General features: G+C 44.3%; 1 protein-coding gene across 5 annotated transcripts in view; it reads right to left on the bottom strand.

The window, feature by feature from the left end:
• TLN2 (talin 2) overlaps positions 1-23,963 on the bottom strand; it is a 412,505-nt gene that overhangs the window by 100,510 nt on the left and 288,032 nt on the right. For all 5 annotated transcript variants that reach the window (XM_053928612.2, XM_024567594.4, XM_045201599.2 and 2 more), the window contains 7 exons: positions 19,353-19,487; positions 17,282-17,410; positions 15,111-15,213; positions 6,394-6,602; positions 5,170-5,289; positions 3,926-4,123; positions 2,732-2,871 (listed from right to left, as the gene is read on the bottom strand). In XM_053928612.2, coding sequence (XP_053784587.1) covers positions 2,732-2,871; positions 3,926-4,123; positions 5,170-5,289; positions 6,394-6,602; positions 15,111-15,213; positions 17,282-17,410; positions 19,353-19,487 — 1,034 coding nt within the window. The remainder of the gene's footprint in view (positions 1-2,731; positions 2,872-3,925; positions 4,124-5,169; positions 5,290-6,393; positions 6,603-15,110; positions 15,214-17,281; positions 17,411-19,352; positions 19,488-23,963) is intronic.

Here is a 23,963-nt window from a genome sequence, read left to right as displayed (position 1 = left end):
AGCATCAGAGCAGCCCCTGGTCAGGACATGCGCTAATGAACAGTTGACAAAGGGTCTCCAGCTCCACCCAACCCATCAGGAAAGAGCCAGAGCCCACCAGGTACACAGGAAGAATATGAACAAGTCAGACACACAACAGAAAATGACTTCCTCCCTGCTACATGTCAGATGCCAAGGGACCAGTTTCCTCAAAGGTACCTGGGCTCAGCGGCAGAATAAAGAGTAGAGGAAAAAGACATATTCTAGCCTCTACTTTTCCAGAAGTACCCCTTTTCCCAAAGCAGGAAGGATCACGGACCACCAAGAAGAAGGAGTTCAAGGCTGCTGACACAGGAGTAGGGCAGGACCGAGGTGACCCAGGCCGGGGTCCCCACAGTGGCATCCCTGTTTGGGGACATCCCTGTGAAGGGACTGGCTGTCCTGAGGACTGGGAAGGCAGTGGGACTGGAGATGAGGGCAGCAGTCATCAGATCCCTGCAGGGGCACTTAGCACAGCACTACTGTGAGGCCTCAAAGTCTCATGCTCTGCGTCTACGCCGCTCGCCCACGCTCCACCAGGGCCATCCCCGTCCTGCTCACGGTGTGCGTCCAGCACCCGGCACTGGCCCTATCCCGTATCAGAGGATGGGGTAAAAATTTGTGCAATGAGCAAATAAACTGTGAGAATGAATGCACTTCCACTTGGGAGAGATTTACCTCCCAAGAGGCAGCTGCCTGACTCACCTGCCAGGAGCTTTGCTGGGAAACCACCCCAGGAAGCAGAGTTTGCCAACATGTGCCAAGAAGCCAGGAAGAATGTGCCAGGATCTTCTTGCAATAGTTCCATCCCAAGACATTCGTTTCACATGATGATATTTAAGTGCTTACTTGGCTATAAAACCGTCAGGCTGGGAACTCCCTGCCAACGGTTCAAAGCCAGGACAGAGGCAAAGAGTTTTTCACCTGCAAGTCTCCTGGTCCTTTCCTCAATGTCACCACCAGGGGGCCTGCACATCTCCACAGAGCCCTGTAACTAGGACGTTCCTGGGGCTGTGTTTCCCTCCTTATGTGGCTTTCAAAAGGCCAGTTCTTACTCTCCCCTTCTTCCAATTTAAGAGAGTGAACAACACATTCTAAGTTGGAAATTTTAATTCTGAACTGATGCAAAAGATTGAAGGTAATGAAAACCATCTGAGTTCAGATACCTGGAAACGTCAGTTGCCTTATCCAAAGGCTCTTTGTAGGAAAAAAAGATTATTCGAGGGTTGGTTTTGTATCAGAAACAGCTGCTCAACACAGCACAGGTCACCCCCAGCACCGCCGCCCCCAAACAGAGGGCACACACCCACTGGAACAATCACAAAACGAAGCATAAGATGCAAGTGGGGAGATGCCACAAGATGTTTGCAATCTCCTAGTGGCCTCAGCTATTATTTGAAGCTAAAGTATATGTTTGGGAATAAATGAAGCGACTCAGAGGTTTTCAGAGGAGCTTCCCTGAGGTGTCTAATCCACACCCCCCCCCCCCCCCCCCCCCGAATAGCACTACGAGCCACAAGGGGACCAGAGACAGGTTTCCACCCCAGTACCATGGTGTCTAATGTATCGAGAATGGGGGGAGCTTCAGGATGATAGAGTACACGCCCCCACTTTGCAGATGGGAAGGTTTAGGTGGGCTGAGTGACCCAGCCAGTGCGCCCCGGTTAGCCAAGCATTAGAGCCTGGACTAGAACTCAGGCGTCCTGACTCCGACAACTTAGGAAACGGCCATGGAGCTCCCAGGAGAGACAGACACACACCAAAAAGACCAAATGAGTAAACAAACCAAACCAAGTTTTCGAATGTAGAATTTAAGCCTTGCTTTTTAAAAATCAGTAATCTACACATTTTGGAAAGTTTCCAATTATGCTTTATGTCCTAACTGCTTTACACTTATTCTGTTACTGCTGCCAGCCTTCCTATAGATAACGGGACACCAAGTAATGGCAAGAACACACGGCTACACCACCACAGAAACATAAAATACCTTGCCCATTCGGGTCAGGAAAATGAATGGGAAGACTTCCCTGGGTTGTCACTCCCGTTTCTCTGTGTACCAGCAGTCCCTCACTAGTAATTGAACTAAATTGTCACAGCGGCCCTGGAGCAGAAATTGTATTGTGTTACCCACCTCCTGGTGTGAAAACAACAAGAAAGAAGGGCAATGACACCATCCAAACTCAGATTCATGTTTTAATATATTTCCAAGAACCCTTTAACCCACTGCCACCCAGTTCGTCCTCAACAAGAGCCATTCTGTATGGGACACACCGAACGTGTGTCCACCCATTTCATTAACACTGCCGCCAGGCAGAGTTAAGTGCTCAAGAAATGAGGAAGGTGAGTTGAGTAGCATCGTCTTTTTTATGCTCTCCAGTATTTTCTGATTTTGCTTTCACCAAGCATATATTAGTTTCATAACTGAAAGATATAACTCTATTGAAACAATCTACTTAAGCTATAATATTTATGAATCATTGAGGATCTTGTCTAAGCAAGTCTAACCAGAAAGTCTGTAAGAGAATAGAGACATCTGTAGTGGGGAAAGCAGCCCATTTAAATGAAATATTAGTCTCCATCACTCTTGACTCCACTGACAACACAGGGATAGCACGGACTCTTTGCTCAGCAAACGCAACGGGATGTCAGGCGTATCTTTCAAACAGCGACATTGTTTGTCAACACGCAAAAGCCCCTTTTGTTCCACACTTACCTTGCAGCTGCAGCGAGGAGATTTTTCGCGTTGGGGGCTCCTGGATCTACAGAGAGAGACTTGGCAGCTAACAACAGCTTGCTGGATGCCATAGAGATATTCTTGAGGTTCCCTATCACCTGGATCTGGTCTTCTTTGGTCTGGAAGGTCAAAAGGGACCAGGGTAATTAGGGACTCTCCCTTTCTCCCAGGAAGCATTCAGAGAGCTAGGAGCAGCCTCCTACAATGGAAGCAAGTTATCTATATAGATTGCATTAAGCCCAATTAGTTTGCAGATGTATAACTCTTTAGGACACTAACTGGTGCCTATCCTTCCCCAGACAGATACCCAGACCAAGATACACAAAGCACGACAGAAACCATCCTCAAGTGGGTGAGCCAAGAGCTGTGCTATCTCACAACTGGAGGCATTAAACAGAGAGGGAGGGAGGAAAAGAGAGAGAGCACTCGCACCAGCCCACAGGCCAGGCCACAGTCCCCGCATCTCGCTCAACAATGCTGGAGTTGTCAAACAGCTCGTCCATCCCAGCCTGGCACAGACAGCCAGCACTGTCCTGATATTCAGAGCTGACTGCATCCCAGAGCTCCTGACTCGGGAGAGGATGCATTTCTCACCTGAAAAACAACCCCTTTCATATAACAGAGCGAGAAATACCCTAGGCATCTCTTTTAGGGGGTTCATAGGAGCTCAGGAAAAACAGCTCTGCAAGCTGACACCAGACTGGTCGTGCTCCCTTGTTCTAAACCAGGAGTTTATCTGTTCATCTAACGGGTGTAATGTTTAATCCTTGGACTTAGTGTTGGATACAGTCCCTTTAGATGGGCTCACTGAACCTCAAAAACATGATTCTTTATTATATTATACCACATCTGAAGTATAGGATGCAGAATAACCTAATCTTGGCCCCTTTTACCACCCTCCTTCCAAAAAAATGTAAGTAAAATGATGGATTTTGCTGGAGGATCTTGGGAAAAGTTATCGGTCTCCAGGAATCACTTCACACAGAAGCTGATAGCATCTTGGGGAATGCCATTCCTGTGAGGTCATGGTGCTTCCAAAGCAGCAGAGAGAATGCAGCAGGGTAGCCTGTGGGTAGGTTCCTGATTCCTATTTGCCCAACTGGACTAGAGGGCGGACTGTCCATCAGAGTGGAGAGTTGAGGGTCATTTCCAGCCAGCCAGCTCCACACTCACCTGAGCTTGGCCCGCCATCTCAATGCCGGCATCAAGGAATTCATCAAAATCGTCACTGAACTTGCCAGAGGCTGCAGCCAGCTCTCCACTCTGGCCACGGGTGGCATGGACCACTTCCCCAGCAGACTGGTTCAGGTCAGCTGCTGCTTGGTTCAGTTCACTCTGGGCTTCCTGGAACGGCTTCGTGCTTGGAGGTAACTATGGGGAACAAAAGGCACAGCCCATGAAAAGTTTACTTGGCATGAGAGGGACAGAGGAAGGGATTGTGGAGGAAGACAGATTCTCCAGGGATGCGTTTCTAAGTCATCAAGGCTAAAGGTTCTGTGTGGTCTGAGCTCATGTTAAGTTTGACCGTCAACATATGTACCTTTACTCACTCACTTTAGCTTACTGATCACCTGTTCAGCGCTAGACACAGTGGATCTAAAAACAGCAAGTGCAGCTATCCTCATAGGCCATGGTCTCGGAAGTGGCACAGCCGGGATCCGCACCTGGGCCATCTGGCTCCAGGAGTCACTCTGAACCACAGCTGTGTTGTCTTTCTTAGATGGAGGCTCTCAACTTCTTGGCTCTTGAGAACTAAAAAGCTGATGCTATTAACCTTCAAATCCTATTCTTCCAAACTGATAGCCGACAGTTTTTATTGGTGGTCTCTGTTAATAACACAGCTTTTCCACAGAACACAACTGTCACTGGCAGAGCTCTAACTGTATGTGAAACGCTCCAGGGAGTTAGGCCAGACTCGGTTAGCCACACCACACGCACTGCTTGCACACGGCACGTGCCAGGCACCAGACAGAAAAGAAACAAAGGTAAACAGGCACAAGCCGCCCTGAAGAGAACTCACAAAACAGGGAAGGGACCAGGTCCCAGGTGAAATGCCTCAGACTACGCTCACACTTTTAATGAGCCCTGGACATGTGTCCCTCCACTGCCTGATGGTCAGTCTGAGACACCCTGATAAGGAGTCAGATGACCACCTACTCCCCCTTCCCTGTCTCCCTGGGATGGCTCAAGGGCAAGCAGCAACATAGGCTCAAAGAAAAAGTAAACTTTTAAAAGCTCCACCTGGAAACTTCTCTGACCAGAAAGCCAAACAAGGAAAAGGCAGATTGGCGGGAAAAACAGGACTCTGAAAGGAGAGGCTGGCGCTCAGAGATCCAGCCCACTGATGGGAGAAGACTCCACTCACGCCTGAGAGGAGCCCAGTTCCCCAAGTCCCCCTCCCAACCCCAAACGCTCACCGAGTCCACAAGCAGCTTCTTGCTGGACTCCCCGATGCTCTTCAAGGCCACATCCACGTCCTTCTGCCCAGGGAGGCAATTCACGCAGTTATTCAATGAGTGCGAGACGGCTTTGGCCACCTGAATACATGGAGGGAGAGAAGCTTCATAAGACAGTGGATTTCTGCATAGACATTTGTGCACACATGCTGGGAAGGTGCAGTGACAGTATGCAGAGCTGAAAAAAGATGGGGAAATTATCTGCCAGCATCTACCTGACACTGTTTCCTATCAAATCCATCCCCACCCCCCAGGGCCTCTCACTGTGGTTAACATCCTGTCTTGGCAAAGGGTCTGACATGCTGATAGAGTACACCCTACCTTTCCCCCACCCCGCAAAGCCAGGCTAAGTCATGACTCTGTGATTCAAACACAAACTCACCAATATTATGTCAGGTTCTAAAACAAAGACATCCAACACCAAGAGTAATAGAAACAGCTCTGTGGTTGAGAGCCCCGCGGAGGTCACTGAGGTGGAAGCAGGCCTTGAGTTCTTTGGATCATACTTGGCTGGGCCTTCTGCTCAGTGGCCCTCTGGGCCATCACCCCCAAACCTCACTGCCCAAGGGCAGATGGAACCCCCTGAGCACTTCCAGACCAGCCTGGAGGTGCCCACAGGATGCCTTTCAGGTAGGTGTGAGGGCTCCCTGTGTGTACTCGTTGGTATCCTCAGTTAAAGGGTAAGCTCATGAGAAGTGGGTTTTAGCATCCCCTTTAACCTAAAGCATCTCCTTCCTAGCTCCCTGTCTAGAACTTTGCTTAGATGGTCTCTAGCCAACTAGCTTCTTTAGGTAGTTGAAGACTTGTCCCATGAGGCAACAGAAAGTCAGAGTTTAAAACTCTGAGGGGCTAGATCAAGTGTATCTACCTTATCTCCCAGGCTGGGAAGAAGACTATACTTAAGCATGCATAGGCCCAAAACACACAGGCTTCTAAAAATTCCTGTGTCCTGGCTTCTAAAGTTCCGAGGGCAGATTTCAATAAATTCCCCCATACTCTGTTGACACATTGCGTGGGCTACTGAGCAGGACTCCCAAAAGTCGGTATTATGTACGTATGGCCAGCGCTGCTATGGCACTTTGGAAGGTCCTGAGCAGAAGTGGTCACACCAGAAGAAAAGTGCCCAGGAGGGGGCCTGCCAGCATGTCCCTTCAGTGGTGGCCACAGTGCTGGCTCCGGCCTCACCTGGGCGAGTCTCTGCTGACTCTCCGCATCTCCAGGTGCGATCAGGGCCTGCTTGGCCTCTTGGATGAGCATGGCTGAGCCTTCCATCACGTCACGAGCGGAATCTAGCATGGCATGCGCAGCTGCGGGGTCGCTCGTTGACGCAGCCACTCCACGGGCAGCCTGGGCCAGTGTTTTCAGAGCTTGGGCTGTCTCTCTAGCAGCCACCCCTGTGGATAAAAGGCATCAGACTGCTAGATTCCATCTAAAGTCGTACTTCACAGTAAATCTCTAGACCAGAGCCTCCTAGAAAGAAAAGAAGCCTCTGACAGTGTCCGGCATGGCTGAGCCCTAAATTGCTGTGCCTCCCACGCCACTGGCTCTGGGCCAATCCAAGAGAGATGGTATAACAAATGCCATGCTGAAAACGATTTCCCTCTGGTTGTCCTCACTCCCACTGCCCTACCTGGCCCTAGACCTAAAACACCAAGTGGATGGGATCATACACAGATGAATCAACCATTCAAACTCACATCTCAATTGTCTGTATTGTATAAACTTATACACACAGTAAGTGAACAAGTCTGTGAGCAGCTCAGTGAATTTCTCCATGTGGACATCCACACATACCAATCATCTAGACGGAGACAGAGACCACTTCCCTCACTTGTATCCTTCCCCAGTCAATATCCTCTGACACAGTGCTGTGACATTCACCCACACCATCACCCACAGCAGTTCATCCCTTTTTCTTGATGTGTAATATTCCACCACGTGACTACACCAACATTTGTTTATACATTCTTCTGTCGGACATGTGGATTGTTCCCTGTTGGGGCTACTATAAATAAGCTACCGAGAAAGTTCTTGTACGTGCATTTCGGTTGACATACGAAATCATTTCTTTTAAATATAAATGTAGCAGCCCACTTGCTGGGCCATAGAGTAAGTGAAGATTTAGCTTTAGAGGCACTACAAAGCTTTTTTCAGAATGGTTTTACCATTAGTCACTCTACCAGCAGTGCGCGAGAGTTCCAGGTGCCCTACATCCTAGCCAAAAGTTGCTAATGTCAGATTTTTATTTCGGCCTTTCTGGTGGGTGTGCTGGCACATCTCACTGAGGTTTGATCTTTAGGTCCCTCGTCAGTAGTGACGTTGACACTTTTTTCACTTAATGGCCATGGGGATATCTTCTTTTGACATGTGACTGTTCATCTTTAAATTCACTTCTGAAGATGATGGGATTTGGTGATGAACTGCAAGTATAAACTGGTCCTTAACAACTCTGGTGAGCCTTCCGACATGGCGCCTAGTACTGGGACACCCAAGAAGAGGGTGCAGAGCATGTAATGCCAGAGCACATAACAGGAATCTGAGAATCCTGAGAGCCGCAGAACAGCCGACCTTAGAGCTCATCCCATTGACCCGCTTCACAGGTGAGGCCCAGCCCAGTGCCTGCCCACAAACTCAGTTTTAGAGGCAGCACCAGAGGCAGATCTGGGGTTTTCTAACTTCTGGGTCAGACTCTCTGCACGGTGCTCTTTGGGACAAAGAACTAGGAGGGATCTCGCTAAAACATGTAACATCTGCATGAAAAATGGACAAATCAATTTCTCTCTCTCACTAAACTCTGAGGTGACTCTTTTCTAAAGGCTTCAGCTGGATGATCGACTCAGACGCAGCAGGTGACCCTCTTCCTCCTGAGGGTGAGGTGCCGTAATACAACAAGGAGCGCAATAGGCCCCAGGTCCACAAAACACGACAACTTTGCAGCGTCGCAGACTTGCTGGTCTGTAAATATTTAGTAAGCCATACAGCTGGGCCATAACTCTACAGTGCAATCATGGCAAATTACGAAACTGCCAATCTCCCTCTTCTCATGGGGCACTTCCGAGTGCAGCATGTGGGAGCAAAGATTCGAAACCATGAGTTTCTGTGGCAGAGAAGCCCAGAAGAGAAAACACAAAGACTGTACAGCTAAGGTGAAGGAGAGGAACAAGCTGAGTGAAACAGCCATTCCATTTTACGTTGACGCGTCGGGCACAGGGCTGCAGGACGTCCTTGCTCGGAAGAGCAGCAGATGTGGTTAAGATCTCATCTAGCTCTGGCTCTGCCGCACATTCGCTGGGGGGCCTAGACTGCTGCCTTTGGCCTCCGGGCCTCCGTTTCCCACAAGTCTTAGGAAAGGCTGAGATCGCAGCTCTGACCATTGAGAGTTGTGCCCCGTGGGTTTTAGACCTCTCCTCTTGCCTTCCTATTTATTGTATGAACTCCTGAATCCATGTCTATTTGGGCTGTGCGTGACTTTGGAAGAATAAAGCATTTACATATGCAGTAAGAAAAGTCATGTTTATGCAAGAGTCATTTACTGAAAAACCTTTTACAGACTCAGATAATTTTTTAAAAAGGCAGAAACCAGAAGAACTGAACTCCAAAAGCTGAAGTTTGTCCATCCACATGTGTTCTGCCAAGGACTTGCTATGAAATCTCAGAGCACATCAAAAGTCTTTTTTGGAGGGATCAGGTTTCCCAGAAAAAGGAAACCACACCATCAAAAGGATGGAACAAGGCCACCAGAGGCCGGGGAGCCCAATGAACATCTAAGGCTGTGCGTGGCCGAACTCCCAGCGGCACGTTCAATGGTGATGATGAGAATCACCAGAGTCAGGTCCCCAAGCAAACACCACCCTCCCAGTGCAACTATTCCCATAGTCAGGTGTGCATGACGATGCCAGAGCTGCTGGTGGGAAATGCTAAAGCAGACCACTGCTTCAAAACCACAGTCCTTTGAAGGCACAAAGCACTTTCCTGGTATTCTTGCCTTCTGGACCCTAAACTATATTCAGCAACAGTCTTAAGAAGCCACGTCAGTGATATGAAATATAGTGGAATTCTTTGTAGTTACTGTTGATCAGAATTCATGTAGATTGTGTGTAGCAACATTAGAGCCCATGGCAAACTCACAAGGTTAAAACCAGATAGGACACATTTTTAATCTGTTCCAAAGAATGTGAAAAGGCTTCTGTCTATGTAATTGTATTCAGCCGAGGAGAAACGTATTTTGAATACTTCCCTGGCCAAACAAATGCACACCTGCATTAGAGCCCAGCCCTGTGCAGCTACCGTAACTTCTGAATACCCCACACACCTGAACCGTGGACAAGGGAACGGAGATCCAGGGAGAAGCTGTCCACACTTGTGTTCTCTCCTTGCTTCCCACCTATTCTTCAACTTTCCTGAAACTGCCTTCAGCAGGAAGAGCAGTGACTTTGTTTTTCCGAAAGCCGATGGATGTTCCTTACGTCACTCTTGGGTGACTTTCTGGTCAGCAACCATCTTTCTGGCTCTACAGACATCCGTCTCTCCTGGTTTCCTTGCTCTCTCCAAGGCTGCATGTTTTCATTTCTTACGAAGGTTTCTATTGCTCAGCCTTCGTAAATGTATTTGAATTCCTCAGGGTTACATTTGATGAACTTTTTCTCACGATACCACTCCCCTCTAGGCAAACTTATCTATATCCACGGTTTCAATCATTATCATTTTATTAAACATTTACAAATCTTTATCTCTAGCCCAGACTTCTCTACTAAGCTCCAGAGACAACTATCCAGCTGCCTAACGGGCACTTCAAACTGCTTGCATTTAAAGTTGAACCTGGCATCCAACATACCTGTCAATGGTCCTGCATTTCAATCACAGGGATTCATACAACTCTTCATTCAACTACCGGGCCAAACACTTGGAGTGGTCCATGTGCCTTCCTTACTCCCATCCCTGCCATTCCTAACCAGTCACCGATTGTCAGGCATCTCTCTCTTTAGTGCATGCCTTCATCTCCCCTACCACCTCCAATGTGGATGAACGCAACAGCTGTCTCTCTGGTCTCCCTGCCTCCAACTTTATTCCCTCCAGTTTATTTGCACACGAGAGGAAGGACAACCGACATGAAAGGCGATACAAACTGCACCCATGGGTAAAGACTCTTCAGTGTTTCCACATGCTCGGAGGTTAAATTTCAAATTACTTAAGTTGGCTTAAGAAGCCCGTTAAGATCTGACCCCAGCCTACCTTTCCAGCCTCATCTTCTTACTCCTCACCTCCTTGCCTCTTGCTCAGACCTTTCTCATTCATTGGGTCAGCCTTCCTTTCTCTCACCTTTGGGATTTCTTATATCCAGTTCCCACGTCCGCATCCACCTATTCCATTTCTGCCAAAACGAAATGGTGTTACTTTTAGGTGGTTTTTCAGACACCAACTAGACGGTCTGGCATCCTGGATGTTATGGGTATCAGATGATGTAACTCGTAAAGCAGTCTTCGCTGCATTAAAGATGCATTTCATCGTCTACACAAAATCTGGCAAGATTTCAGGAATGTTTAGAAATTCTTTAAACTTAAGCCTCTCATACTCCCTATACTTTAAGAATTTATATATAGTTTTCCTTCTCCTTGAATGCTAAATGAGTCCTAAACAATTCTTAAAACCCTGATCAGGAGTCAATGCCACTGTGAAAATTTCCCTGACCCTCCCACTAACAGAACTGTACACTCTTATTGCAGGTACTATGTTACACTATACCATAACTCTAACTGTGCTCTTACCTTCCAAGCAGTAAATACGCATAGTTTTTAAAAAGTCAAAGAGGATTTTTCTTATAGTAATGGCAGAATAACTTATTGCAGATGAACCCTCCCTCAGAAAAACCACTGGAAACACTGGAAAAAAATTACAGAAAAATGTCAGTTTGAGGGCACTGTAGAGATGCCAAGGCAGCAAGCTTTGCACCTTGATGTAAAGAAAGCACAGATGAGTGAGGACAATGCTGCAGTTCCCCTCGAGGCATTTTTGAATTTGTAAACTGTTGCCCAGAAGCTGAGAAGCTGAGCCGAGCCTCCAGAAACCTCATGGGTCTGGGAAGATAAAATAGCATAGTTCTGAGCCCAAGAAATGGAACGGTCCTGGCAAACAACATAGAGGTTTGGATGGGAGGCACAAAGGACTACACCCTAAAAGGTAAACTGGAAATAGACGGCACAATTTCCCATCATTCAGTCCCTGCTCATATGATGGTGCTCTGTCCCCATCTTAACCACCTGCTGGAAGCAAAGAATAATTGTCTGTAGAGAAGGAAACACAAGCTGGAGCCTCAAATTATCTCTACAATATAAATACCAATGATTAGCATTAAATAAGAAAAGAAACACCAGGAGATAAGACCAATGTGTGAAAACAAAGAGGAGAAAATCAACAGACAATACAAACAGGCCCATATGTGATTCTGATATTGGAGTTATTGGGCCTGAACATTAAATAACTGTGATAAATATACTGGAGAAATTAGATAAGAGATGTTCAGCAGAGAAATGGAAACTATAAGAAAACAATCAAATGGCTATTCAAGTACTAAAAAATATGACAGTTAAAGTTAAAAACTCCATAGGAGACGATGAAAGCAGAAAAACAAATAAAGAGAGGAATCATGAGCTGCAGATAAATCACAAGAAAAAACTGAGAATGAAGCACAAAGAAGAAAAATTATGGCAAATATAGAAAAGTACCTAGGAAACGCACAAAAAGTGAAAATGTCTAATATGCGGTAGCCGACGTCTACGAAGAGAGAGAAAAAAAATGTAGCAGAAGTAATATTTGAAGATACAACGGTTGAAAGTTTTCCAAACAAAACAAAACAAAACAAACAAAAAAATCTTTGGTAAGACAACAAATCCCATTTTAAAGGAGCACTACAACCCAAAGTGGGATAAATATGCAAGAAAGCTCCTTTGGGCACATTACTTGAAAACCAAAGGCTGAGAAAATTCAAAGAGCAAGTAGAGGGGTAAACTAAATTCACATTCCCTGTGGAAGAGTAAACTGACAGCTGACTTCACAACAGAAATAAAGGGGCCAGAAGGCAACAGAATAACGTCTTCAACGGCTGGAAGAAAAGAACTGCCAACCTCAAATTTTATAAGAAGTGAAATTATCCACCCCCAAAACAAAGGCTGAACCAAGACATTTTTAGAAGAACAAAAACGGAAGGAATAGGTCGCCGTAGACTCACACTAAAGGAAGTACTGAAGGGAGGTCTTCAGGCAGAGAGGACATAACCCCAGGTGGATGGACACCGAAATGCAGAAAGGGATGAAGAGCAATGGAGGCCAGACGTGGGGGTAAGTCAGCCAATACCGACTGTATGAAGCAACACTGAGACTGTATTGAGGAGACTAAACTATACATAGAATTAAAATACAGGCAATAAATGAGTTGAAAAAAGTGTAAAAAATGTTAAAGTGTGCCAAGATTCTTGCACTATCCAGGAAGAGGTAAACACAGACTTATATTAGACTTTAAACAATGTAAAACAATAGGAAATAAATGTACAACTAACAAGCTAATCAAAGGCAGACAAATGGAATTTAGCGAATGTACATACATCTAAAAGAAGGCAAGGAAGAAGAGAAAAAGGAATGTAGAACAGGTAGGATATAAAGGGGGAAAAAAGTAAGACAATAGAATCAAACTTCAATATTATCAGTAATTACATTATATGTAAATAGGCCAAATATCCTAAATGAAAGAAAAAGACTGTCACACTCACAAATAACTCCTCCCTCCACAACAGCACAACTACATGATACTCACAGGATACACATTAAGTACAAACACACAGGGAAGTTTAAAGTAAAAGGATGGGAAAAGGTGTATCATGCACACTATAATGAAAGCAAAAGCTTCTAAGCAGAAAACCACATAACAGGGTTGAGAGAAAGGTAAGTCTAAACAAATGGAGGGACATCCCTATTCAGATTAGAAGACTGTGATAAAAGCCAATCATGTAAAGATATCAATTACCCCGAAATTGATTCATGTAACTTAAGCAAAGAAAAAAAAAAGAGTACTTTTGGGGGTGGTGGGTAGAAATTGTCAGGCTGATTCTAGAATTATGTGGAACTGCAAAGGGCCAAGAATAGTCAACACTAACAGAGGAAGAACAGCAGTGTGGAGGACTCATATTATCAGACACTGACACCCAGTATACATAAAACTGCAGGAATAAGGGAGTGTGGTACTAAGGTAAGAACAGGCAATTAAAGCAATGGAAAAGAATACAAGATCAGAACCCGCCTGGCACACACGCATATTCATTTAATTTACGATAAAGTGGCTATAAAGCTACTGGGAAAAACAATGGTCATTCAAAAAGTGGTGCAAGGTCAAATGCATGTCCATATGGAAAAGAACTAAACTAGGTTCCTATTTGCACATATACAAAACCCAACTCCGGATTGATTATACGTCTAAATGTGGAAAGTAAAACAACAAAACTTCTAGAATGTAACAGAGGAGAATAGTTTTATGATCTTGGAGAGGCAAAATTTTAAAGTAGGATAGAAAAAGTACTACCCATAAAGGAAAAGAAGTGTGAATTAGACTATATTAAAATTTAAAATTTGTTCATCAACAAACACCTTTAAGAGAGTAAAAAGGTAAGCCACAAGATACAAGAAACACATACAAGTCACAAAGACTTCATACAAATAAATAAGAAAAAGACAGAAAACTCAAATTTTAAAAAATGGGCAATGGACATGAACAGGCACTTCACGGAAGATGTCCAAATGGCCAAGGAACACACAAAAAGGTCCTCAATTGCACTGTCCAGCAGGGAAACGCAAATTCAAACCACAATGGGACACTACTTTATATCCAGCAGAATGGCCATCACTGACAATACAAAGTGGTGATGAGGACACGGAACAACTGGACCTTTCATTACTGCTGGAAGGAGCGTAGCTGACGAGCTGCACAGCCCATAATCCAGCAGTTCCCCTGAGATGCTGGAAATGTTCCATTATTTGATCGTGGTGGTGGTGGTTTTTGGGTGCATTGTATTTGTGATAACCCATGAAGGTATACATTTAGGATGTATGCTCTCTTCTGGATGTATATTATACTTTAGTAGTAACGTGTATTTCAAACACAACAACAAAAATTCAAGCGACACCACTGTACAGCAAAAGTAAAGCTCCATACCCATTCCTCCCCGCCTGATTCCTACTCCCAGAGCCTCTCAGTGCTTTAGGCTTTCTTCTGAGTAATGTTATATTTTCAAGCAATGGACTTACACTGAAACTTCTTGATACTTTCATTTCAGATAGCCACAGACATCCTCCTGGGTCTACTTCCTACAATGGTAACATTTTCTTTCTTATAAAACCTGGTGTTTTTCCTGGAGTTGATACTTATACAATCTGTTCCTTACAGTGTACTCCTGTTCAGGGGTACCTGGTGTCTCCAGTACTCAAACTATCTGTCTCTCTGCGGCCTTGAAGTTTTTAATTTGGCTTGTTCAGTTCCCACTTATTTGTCTCCTTCTATCTTGGAAAATTTCATTGATATTTTATTTGCTGTCATCTCCTCTCTTATTCTCTGACCTTTTTGTCCTCCTTTACTTTAGTGAGATTTCAAGAGTCATACATAGGTAGTCCCAGAAGTTTATAATTATTATTTGCTTACAGTCTAATAGGAGTGTGACCCACTAACAGTTTTGGGGAGTCATATATTATTAGGTCTCTGTATGCAGATATCAAGCCCAGTAACAAGCATGTGGAAAGTGCTTCACAATTATGTGTTGAACTGCTGGAAAAAAAAAAAAAGTCAGACTTATTGTCAACTCAACGAACTCCCACCCCTTGGTCCGCACCTGGCCGCCTGCATCACAAGGGTGTGAGCCTCACCTGTGTAGTGCTCGTTGCCTTGAGCGGCGCAGGTCAGCAGCTGCGCCATGGAGGAGCCCACCGCTTTGGATGTGCTTCCCAGGTCCTGAGCGCATTTTTCCAGCTGTAAAATGTTCAAGGGGGGAGACAGTTTAGGAGAAAGGAAATTCACTGAGTCTTAGCATAAAAATAATGCAGATCAAGCCTTGGGCCTTAGTTCTTTTCCAACTAATACATCGATGGTACCAAGAAGAAGTGGGGTGATAGAGGGGAAATAACCCAAGCTTCAGAAGAAACAAATCTAGGTTGATACCCTTGCCCTCTGGTCCCTTCTCCCAAGCACTAGCTTATAAGGGATTGGGTAAGTTACTGAGCCTCTCTAAGCTTTGGCTTCTTGAGATTATAATACATAGCTCAGGTTTTCAGAGAATGAAGGCATATACTCAACAAATGGTAGCTATTAGTATTATGCCTTTAGAGCTAATTTAGAAAGTCTGCAATAAATCCTTAGTGAGAATTAATTATGCCTTGGCAGGAAGCGGGCAGACATCCAGCTGTACCACCTTCCTGGCCTGTGGGACCATTAGCATTGTTCAATTTGATCATTATACTTTGAGGAGCTCTAACCAGAAGGAAATGCAATAGAAATAGAGGTCTGGAGAGGTACAGGAGATTTTGAAAATAGGCGAAGTGCTTGCTTTCCCATGAACAGCACATTATCTTGCTTTGTAAACTGAATAAATAATTCAGAGAACAAAGGCAGTGAGGGCCTAGAGTATGGGCAATTACTTGATTACTAGATGAGGGCAACACTTTGGAAGAGAACTTCTAGGCGTACTGCGGGAGTGCAGAAAGGCATCAGAGAATCTGCATTTTTTATCCCACAGCATGTTTTGCAAGAGAGGCAGTGCCTTCAGATAAAAAAATAGAGGCTGGTCCATTATAGCCAACAATATGTTATAACACAGTACACACACTCTTTAAGGGCAAACAATTTCTTTAAAACTTACATGGTGTTTCTTGCATTCTAACCGACTGGTTGTTTTGTGTAAAGGCATCATTCATGTCATGCAAGCCTCTCCTGGTCTCCCTGGAGTGCAGAGGTTTGCAAAGGGACAGACCTGGACCACATCGCGACACTGCTGGCCCCAGAGCCAAGCCTGACTTTATCACTAGCTGGTGACTTTAGTCAAGTGACTTCACCTCTCTGAGTCTGAGTTTCCTCTTCCTTACAACTGGAGGGAGCCTGATTTAACACATATTTTCTGAGTGCTTCTTACATACTAGACATTGTCCTATGGTAAATAAGGTGTCCTGAAATACCATATATTCTAAAAGTCTTTAGATCATCCAAAGAGCAGCAGTAGTTAGGAGATTACTTTCAACATGAGTGATCGGAAGCTTGGGATTTGGAGTCTCTGTGGATGTGGATTCAATCCTTCGTCTTCCACAAACTGGCAGGTAAACATTGGACAAAAGAGTGGAAACATCTACACTTGTTTTCTCAGCTGTTAAAATGGGGTTAACAAAACTTGGTCATTAGGTTACTGTCAGGACAAACTGTATCTGTGTGCATACAGTGCTTTATTAATGGCGCTGTTTTACTAGCGATGCTCAGTCGTGTGTGAAGGAGGTGTGTATAAGTGAGGAGCGTTGCTAAAACTACAGCCAAGAAAACCCCGATGGGAGCATCGGGAGGTATTGAAACATGAACAGTATTCTTCCCAGTGCTCTGTGCTAAGTAAATGGTGATTTCATTTGTTCGTTTGCTTGTCTTTAAAAACATGATTGTTGGCAGTATCTCCTGTACTTATCTTTATAAACCCACCGCCACCCATTTCCTAGGTAAAACACCAGGGAGGAGAGGCAGGACTCGTGCACAGCTGGGCGGTGACACAAGTGGATCTGGAGAGCCCGAGCTCCCGGTTCCAAACCCAGCCTGGTGGCTGCACCAGCCTTCTCTTCCGAAAAGCCCGCAGGGTTAGGACACTGGCTGCAGACACTGGCTTGTGCCTTGTTTACACAGTTACAGGGGTGAGCATGCACAGCCAGTCCCAAGAAAGCACGCAGAACCAGCACCAGGGCAGTTCTAAAAAAAATGTGACTAGTCCAAGGCTTTGTATTCATAATGTTTGAAGTTCAGGAAGCCTAAGGTGATGGTAACAAAGGCAGTGCCCTGCCCCACACCTTACCGTTTCCCCTGGAAGTGGTTTTAGCTGACTCTCCACGGCGGCCATCTTCGCATCCTGCAGTTCATTCTTAAGCGTCTGCACAGTGCTCAGAGCTGAATCGATTTCCATAGGACCACAGGCTTCATGCGCCTGTCAACAGAGTTGGGAATATGTGTACACAGTGTGCTTGGAAGTGCCCCAGTATTCGGCAACGTGTGAAGTTTCTTTCTGGATGTACCCCCAGTGAATCTCAAACTCTAGCAACAGGATGCAAGGGTAGTACGCATTTCCCAAGCTGACAAAAATCATCCTCAGTCAGAACCTTAGTCCTAGCTTCCTTGAATAATAAATATGTATGTTTCATAATTGGATGTACTTAAAAGTCTTCTTGAAGCTATTTTTCTCTGAAATGCATTTGCCTCTTAGACTAAGAGGATTCTTATTTACTGGGTCTTGGTTCCAGAGATAGGGCACCCAGCACAGCCTATGTGCACAGAGAGGCCTGAGAAGCCGCGGTAAGTACGTAAATGAAGGAAGAAAGGAGGAAATGAACGAATGAACCCGTGACTCGGGGGTCAAGTCTTTATCGACCTTGTTGATTCTTTTTACAAATTTCTGGATTATAAACCATTATTCTTTCCTACTGAAGACTGTGAAAGATTTTATTCCTTAGTAATTTAAGAAAATTTCATTCTCTTGACCGTGGTACAATATTTGTCTCCAAATGTTCTGATCACCCGCCCAACACATATATGTTAATAAATTACATACATGTATAATTATGGATCAGTGTATTAAATACCGGTAAAGCTGAATTTCTTTCCTTCTTTCGGTGATAGTGACAACAGCAGCAATAAATACTAATTGACTTATTTCTATGTGCCAGTACGACCCAGTGAGGAAACTGGGGCAGAGAGATTAACCAACTTGCTTAGGTCAGAAAATTAGCCAACCACAAGGCCAGAATTTGAACTCGGCCGCCTGATTCCAGAGCTGATATTCTTCACTCTTACACTATGTGAAAAATATGTGAAAGCTCTCAGCGTCTTCCTGTACACAGCGGACCATCTTGCTTGAGTCCCACGCTGAGGCTCACTGCTCCAGAGCAGTAGCTTGGGGTGGGTGTGTGTCTAAGGCTCACTGAAGAAACCTGTTAAAACTCAGAGGCTCTACGCCCAGAGACTCTGATTCGGTTGTGCAGAGCAAGGCCCAGGAAGCTGCACCCTAAGTGCCCCCAGCTGACTCCAGTACAGATGGTCTTTGGACCTCTCTCTGAGCCACACTGTTCAAAGTACTTTTTATTGCATATAATCTAAAGCTCTGGATATTTTTCTTCGGTGATATAGGACACTGTTCACATTAAGAATGCAAATCAGCTTCTATCTTTCTTCCCTTGTTCGTGCATGAGGCTGTCTGTTTCTATAAAGGGATTGTTACAGGGGGAAAATGAATTCATGCCAGAACATCTTGCTAATGCCACATCAAACAGTGTGGTAATGAGGCCTTATGGTAATTAATAAGTTCCAGAGACAGAAACTCATTAATCCCTAATTCTGTGTGATTGAGGACTTTGTTAAGGTGAATGCTCCCATTTAAGATGTGAAAAACTTTCAGGGCAAAAAATATAATATACATAGCCCCCGCTACCCAATTTAGAGTTGATTCCTAAATAATTTGCTACTAAGTTCACAAGAAGATAGCTGGAAGATACGATCACTTTGGCCCTCAATTTACCTGGCATCAAGAAACTGATGACTACTAGTCTCCCCTATGATTCTGGGGGTGGGGGGTGGGGGGGGAAGAAAAGACCATTGTTTGTCCCAGGGTATGGGAGGAGGGGGAAGTGTGCAACCTAAAATAGTTTAAGGAAAGTCATCTGTAACCAGAAGGTGGTAAGTCAGTCTAAGAGACTGTGGCTAAAAGTGGTAAAAGCCAATGTATACGCAGGGCATCTTTAATGGTCATGCCAATGAAATGGACAAAGAGTGCCCAGCAGTGCCTGGGCCCTGGGTAGCACCCAGGTTACACAAGCAGGAAGGAATTAAAAGCTCCATTCCCAACAGGCTAACTTTTGTGACAAGGGTCCACTTGCCTTCTGCGAGGCAGTACGCAGCTCCGCCAAGCTGGTGGCGAGATTCTTGGCACACTGGCTCAGCTGCATGGCGGCAGCCTGGTCGCTCACGGTGGGCACTGCAGCTTTGGCGGAGGACACCATCTTGCTTCCAGGCTGTAGAGAGAAGAGCAGAAAGTAAGGCAGCTCGTGGGCAGTATGGAGAGCTGACCCAGGCAGCAGGCTACCACATCATTCAGAACTCACCCGAAAACAAGGAGTATGAAAACCACCTACATCTCCCCCGAAAATTCCCACCCCAGATCAGACACTGGAGGGCAGGACATTCTAGGAATGTTGACACATAATCAAATAGCAGGCTGTGTCAATGGGGAAGGGGCAAAATTGGGATAGTGGCTTGAAATTCTCAATTAAAACAGATTTCAAAGAGAGTTTCTTATTCAATATGATTCCTTGTGTTTCCTAGATTAGCTCTTTAACTAAAATATAGCTCTATGTCTGAAATATATCCCAAATGTTATTTTTTTTAAATATAGGCAGACAAAATGAAACAAATAAAATGACCTATTATATTTCTCTCTACCCAGGATAATTTCACCATGCATGATGTCTGTGCTCATGCACATATATAACACAATTTACTCTATTTTCAAACTTGTTGTTTTACATATTCTATCTTTCAAATAGCTATGTAGTATTACATTGTATATATCTGTTAATATTTCATAGTCCTGTAATGTTGGGCATGTTTTCATTTTTCTAATATAATAAACAATGGTATGATAAATACCTTTGTAGCTAAAATTCTGTAATGTTCCTAGTTTTTTCTATAAGTTTTTAAAAGTAGAATTTCTGGAGCAAAGAATATACATATTTTTAAGGGTTTCAATATGCAGGCTATACAACTATTCTTAGTACAGTTGTAACAAATCCAAGTGCCAGATCATAGATACTAAGAATAAAAGTTAATGTTTTTAATATTTAAAGAATTCATGAGAACTTAAGAAAACCAGCATGACTGTTCAAAAAGCATGAATACAATTTCACAAAATCAAACAAATAACTGAAACAAGAAATTGTGAAAAACAAGGAAATGCAAAATCAAACAATAAGAACTTTACCAAGTAAACTGTATTTTACCAAGTAAATTATTATTTTTTTAAATTGTATATTTTTATTACGCTATCACTGTTGTCCCAATTGTCCTCCGTTGCCCCCTCCACCCAGGCCCATGGGTCATGTGTATAAGTTCTTTGGCTACTCCATTTCCTAGGCTGTACTTTGCATCCCCATGGCTATTCTGTAACTACCTATTTGTACTCTTAATCCCCTCAGCTCTTCCTCCTTCCCCCCTCAACCCCTTCTTATCTGGCAACCATCAAAACACACTCTGTATCCATGATTCTGTCTCTGTTCTTGTTTGCTGAGTTTATTTTTAGATTCAGTTGTTGATAGATAAGTATTTATTGCCATTTTGTTGTTCACGGTTTTCACCTTCTTTTTCTTAAATAAATAAGTCTCTTTAACATTTCATATAATAATGGTTTGGTGTTGATGAACTCCTTTAGTTTTTTTCTTGTCTGGGAAGCTCTTTACCTGACATTCCATTGTAAATGATAGCTTTGCTGGGTAGGGCAATCTTGGCTGTAGGTCCCTGCTTTCAATAATGTGGAATATTTTTTGCTAACTCCTTCTAGCCTGCAAAGTTTCTTTTGAGAAATCAGCTGTCAGTCTTATAGGAACTCCCTGGTAGGTAACTATCTGCTTTTCTCTTGCTGCTTTTAAGATTCTCTCTTTATTTTTAACATTTGGCATTTTAATTATAATGTATCTTGGAGTGGGCCTCTTTGCATCCATCTTGTTTGGGACTCTCTGGACTTGCATGTTTATTTCCTTCACCAAATTAGGGAATTTTTCTTTCATTATTTTTTTCAAATAGATTTCCGATTTCTTGCTTTTTCTCTTCTCCTTCTGGTACCCCTATGATGTCAATGTTGGACCTCTTGAAGTTGTCCCAGAGGCATCTAACAGATTGCTTATCTCCCTTTTCTTTAGTTCTTTTTCTGGAGTTTTGATCTGTTTTTTTCATTTTGATCATGTTTCTTTGTCTCCTCATTTTGGCAGTGTTCCTGTGTTTGTTTCTGTCTATTAGGTAGAGCTGCTATGACTCCCTGTCTTGATAGTGTGTCCTAATGTAGTAGGTGTCCTGCAGGTTCCAGTGACACAACCTCCCCTATCACCCAAGCTGGGTACTCGAGGTGCCCCCTTCATGTGGGCCGAGCACACCCTCCTCTTGTAGTTGAGCCTTGGTTGCTATTGGCAGGTCAATGGGAGGAATTTACCCAGACCAGTCAGCTGCAAGGACTGGCTGTGACCACTGACCACCAACCTCTGTCCTCCATGAAGGATCCACTGTTCAGGAGCAGGGTGGTGGTGCTCCGACATGGTCTGTAGCTGTCCACTGGGTGCACAGGCTCTGGGGTTTCCTGGATGGTGCAGGTGAAGGTCAGCCCCCAACCTATGTCCTGCCCAGGGCTGCTGTGCTAGAGCTATAAAGCAATCTGAGATGGCTGCTACTTGTGCTGGGCTTGGAGATTCCCAGGGGAAGCTAAATTATAGATCTAGGCTGGCTGCTGCTAGTGCTGGGCCTGGGGCCACTTAGCAAAGGTGTGGAAGCTGGGGTCTTACTGAGGCTCACTGTTGCTTGTTTAAGAGGATTTAGGAAGTTGTGAAGCAGGACAAGACCAGCCATTCATATGGAGAAGTCATGGTTAACAGTTTGGGTGGGATGAAGTCTCAGGGGATCTCCAGGGTGGGGCAAACAGTGTTAGTCAGGTTGATGGAGTCTCAGATATGGCACCTGCCTGCTGGGTCTGTGATGGGGAGGGCTCGGAAAAGGGACAATGGCCTATGCCTGCCTTTCTGTCTGTGAGAAAGCTGTGCCAAGTGCGTGCCTTAATGCCAGACACTTCAGTTCCTCCCTGTATGCCACTGGTGCCTTTTAAGCTGCTACCCTGGTGTTGGAGCTCAGAGGGAGTGAGTCTGAGTATGCGTCCATGTGTGGGTTCTTTAAAGGGAACTGCTTGGGACTCTAGAAGTTTCTTCCAGCAACTCAATCCATGCTGGTTTTCACAGCTAGAAGTTATGGGGACTTATCTTCCTGGTGTGGGGCTAGGACTCCTCGTTCCCGAGATATCCCTCTCAAATTTTTCTCCACCACATGTGGATGTGCGACCAGCCCCTGCTGTGTCTCTGCCCCTCCTACCAGTCTGGATGGATGCGATTCCTCTAATTCCACAGTTTTTAGATTTCCATTCAACTCCCATTTCTGACAGCTCTGAGTGATGGTTGTTTTATATTTTAGCTTTAATTTTGATGTGGTTGTGTTAACCTATGCTGCCATCTTGACTGGAAGTCTAAAAATCTATTTTTTTAAAATGCTTGATTCTGCAACTTGGAAAAGATGTATTAAAACATGTGCTCCACATACTGCTAGTTGTAAATTTAGATTCATTCAGCCTTCTGCAAAGGCATTTTACAACATGTGTGAAGAGGGTTTTTGATCTGCCAATACCATTTCTATTTATTTCTAACTCTGCCTTATTCTTGTAAGGATCTGACAGGTCAATGATCGTAAAATTAAAAAACAAAATAAAAAGGAAAAATGAGGGCAGGGACAGCGTGGACCCTGGAACACGTCCACACTGCTCTATCCCAGGCCCTACAGTCCCAGCAGCAGTGGAGACAACATACCCAGCTCCAGGCCCTCTAACACCTAAAGGAAAAAACAAACAGCTTGTCTGAGCCACAATTCCCAAAGACAAAAATAGGCTGCTTGCAATCCCCTTTCTAGAAGTTTACCCTCAGGAATAATTCAAGAGGGGCAAAGGCACACGGAAAGACTTTCATGCCATCACAGGTTGTTTTGACGGCAAGTAATTAAAAACAACCTGTATGTGCAATGATGGGAAAACAGCTAAACACTGAGTATAGCCAGACGATAAAATATTATTCAAAATCACAAATGCTCATAATATAATAGTTAACATGAAAAACAATCTATATACAATGCATTTGAAGTAAAAAATACATACACACACACACGTGTGTGTGTAGTTAAAATGAGAGGAACTACATCAAACTTTTCACCTCCTCTCTCTGTATGTGGGTTCCATGGCACTTGAAAAATTAACCAGATGAATGTAACGATAGGTCCTGTGACTGCAGATTCAACTAGACGGGCACAGAACTCACAAAAGTGCCTAATCCCATGAACTGTGTATGAGACACAGGTAGACAGAAAGTGCTGAGAGATTTGATTACAAGAAATGCGTATAAAGGGAGTGTTCCCACAATAGTCTCTTTTTATTTAATTTTCCTTGAAATAAATCCACCCCTCACCCACAAGACCGACAATACTTATTCATCCCACAATTGCCATAAGAAACCATCACACCTCTGAAGAAGATGCACTCACCATGTCTTGTCTTCCAGGCTATGAATAATAGCATTAGACTCTCTGGAAACTAGAAAACCTAAAGCAATACCCAGGGCTAGGTTGTTCATCAAACTTGCAGCCTGTTACATGTTTTCTCTCATGGAAGAGAAAGAAAGATGATACTCCCAAGAAAA

The sequence above is a fragment of the Desmodus rotundus genome, chromosome 7 (assembly GCF_022682495.2).
Source record: "Desmodus rotundus isolate HL8 chromosome 7, HLdesRot8A.1, whole genome shotgun sequence".
In the NCBI taxonomy this organism is placed as follows: Eukaryota; Metazoa; Chordata; class Mammalia; order Chiroptera; family Phyllostomidae; genus Desmodus; species Desmodus rotundus.
This window is presented reverse-complemented; position numbering and strand designations above follow the sequence as displayed.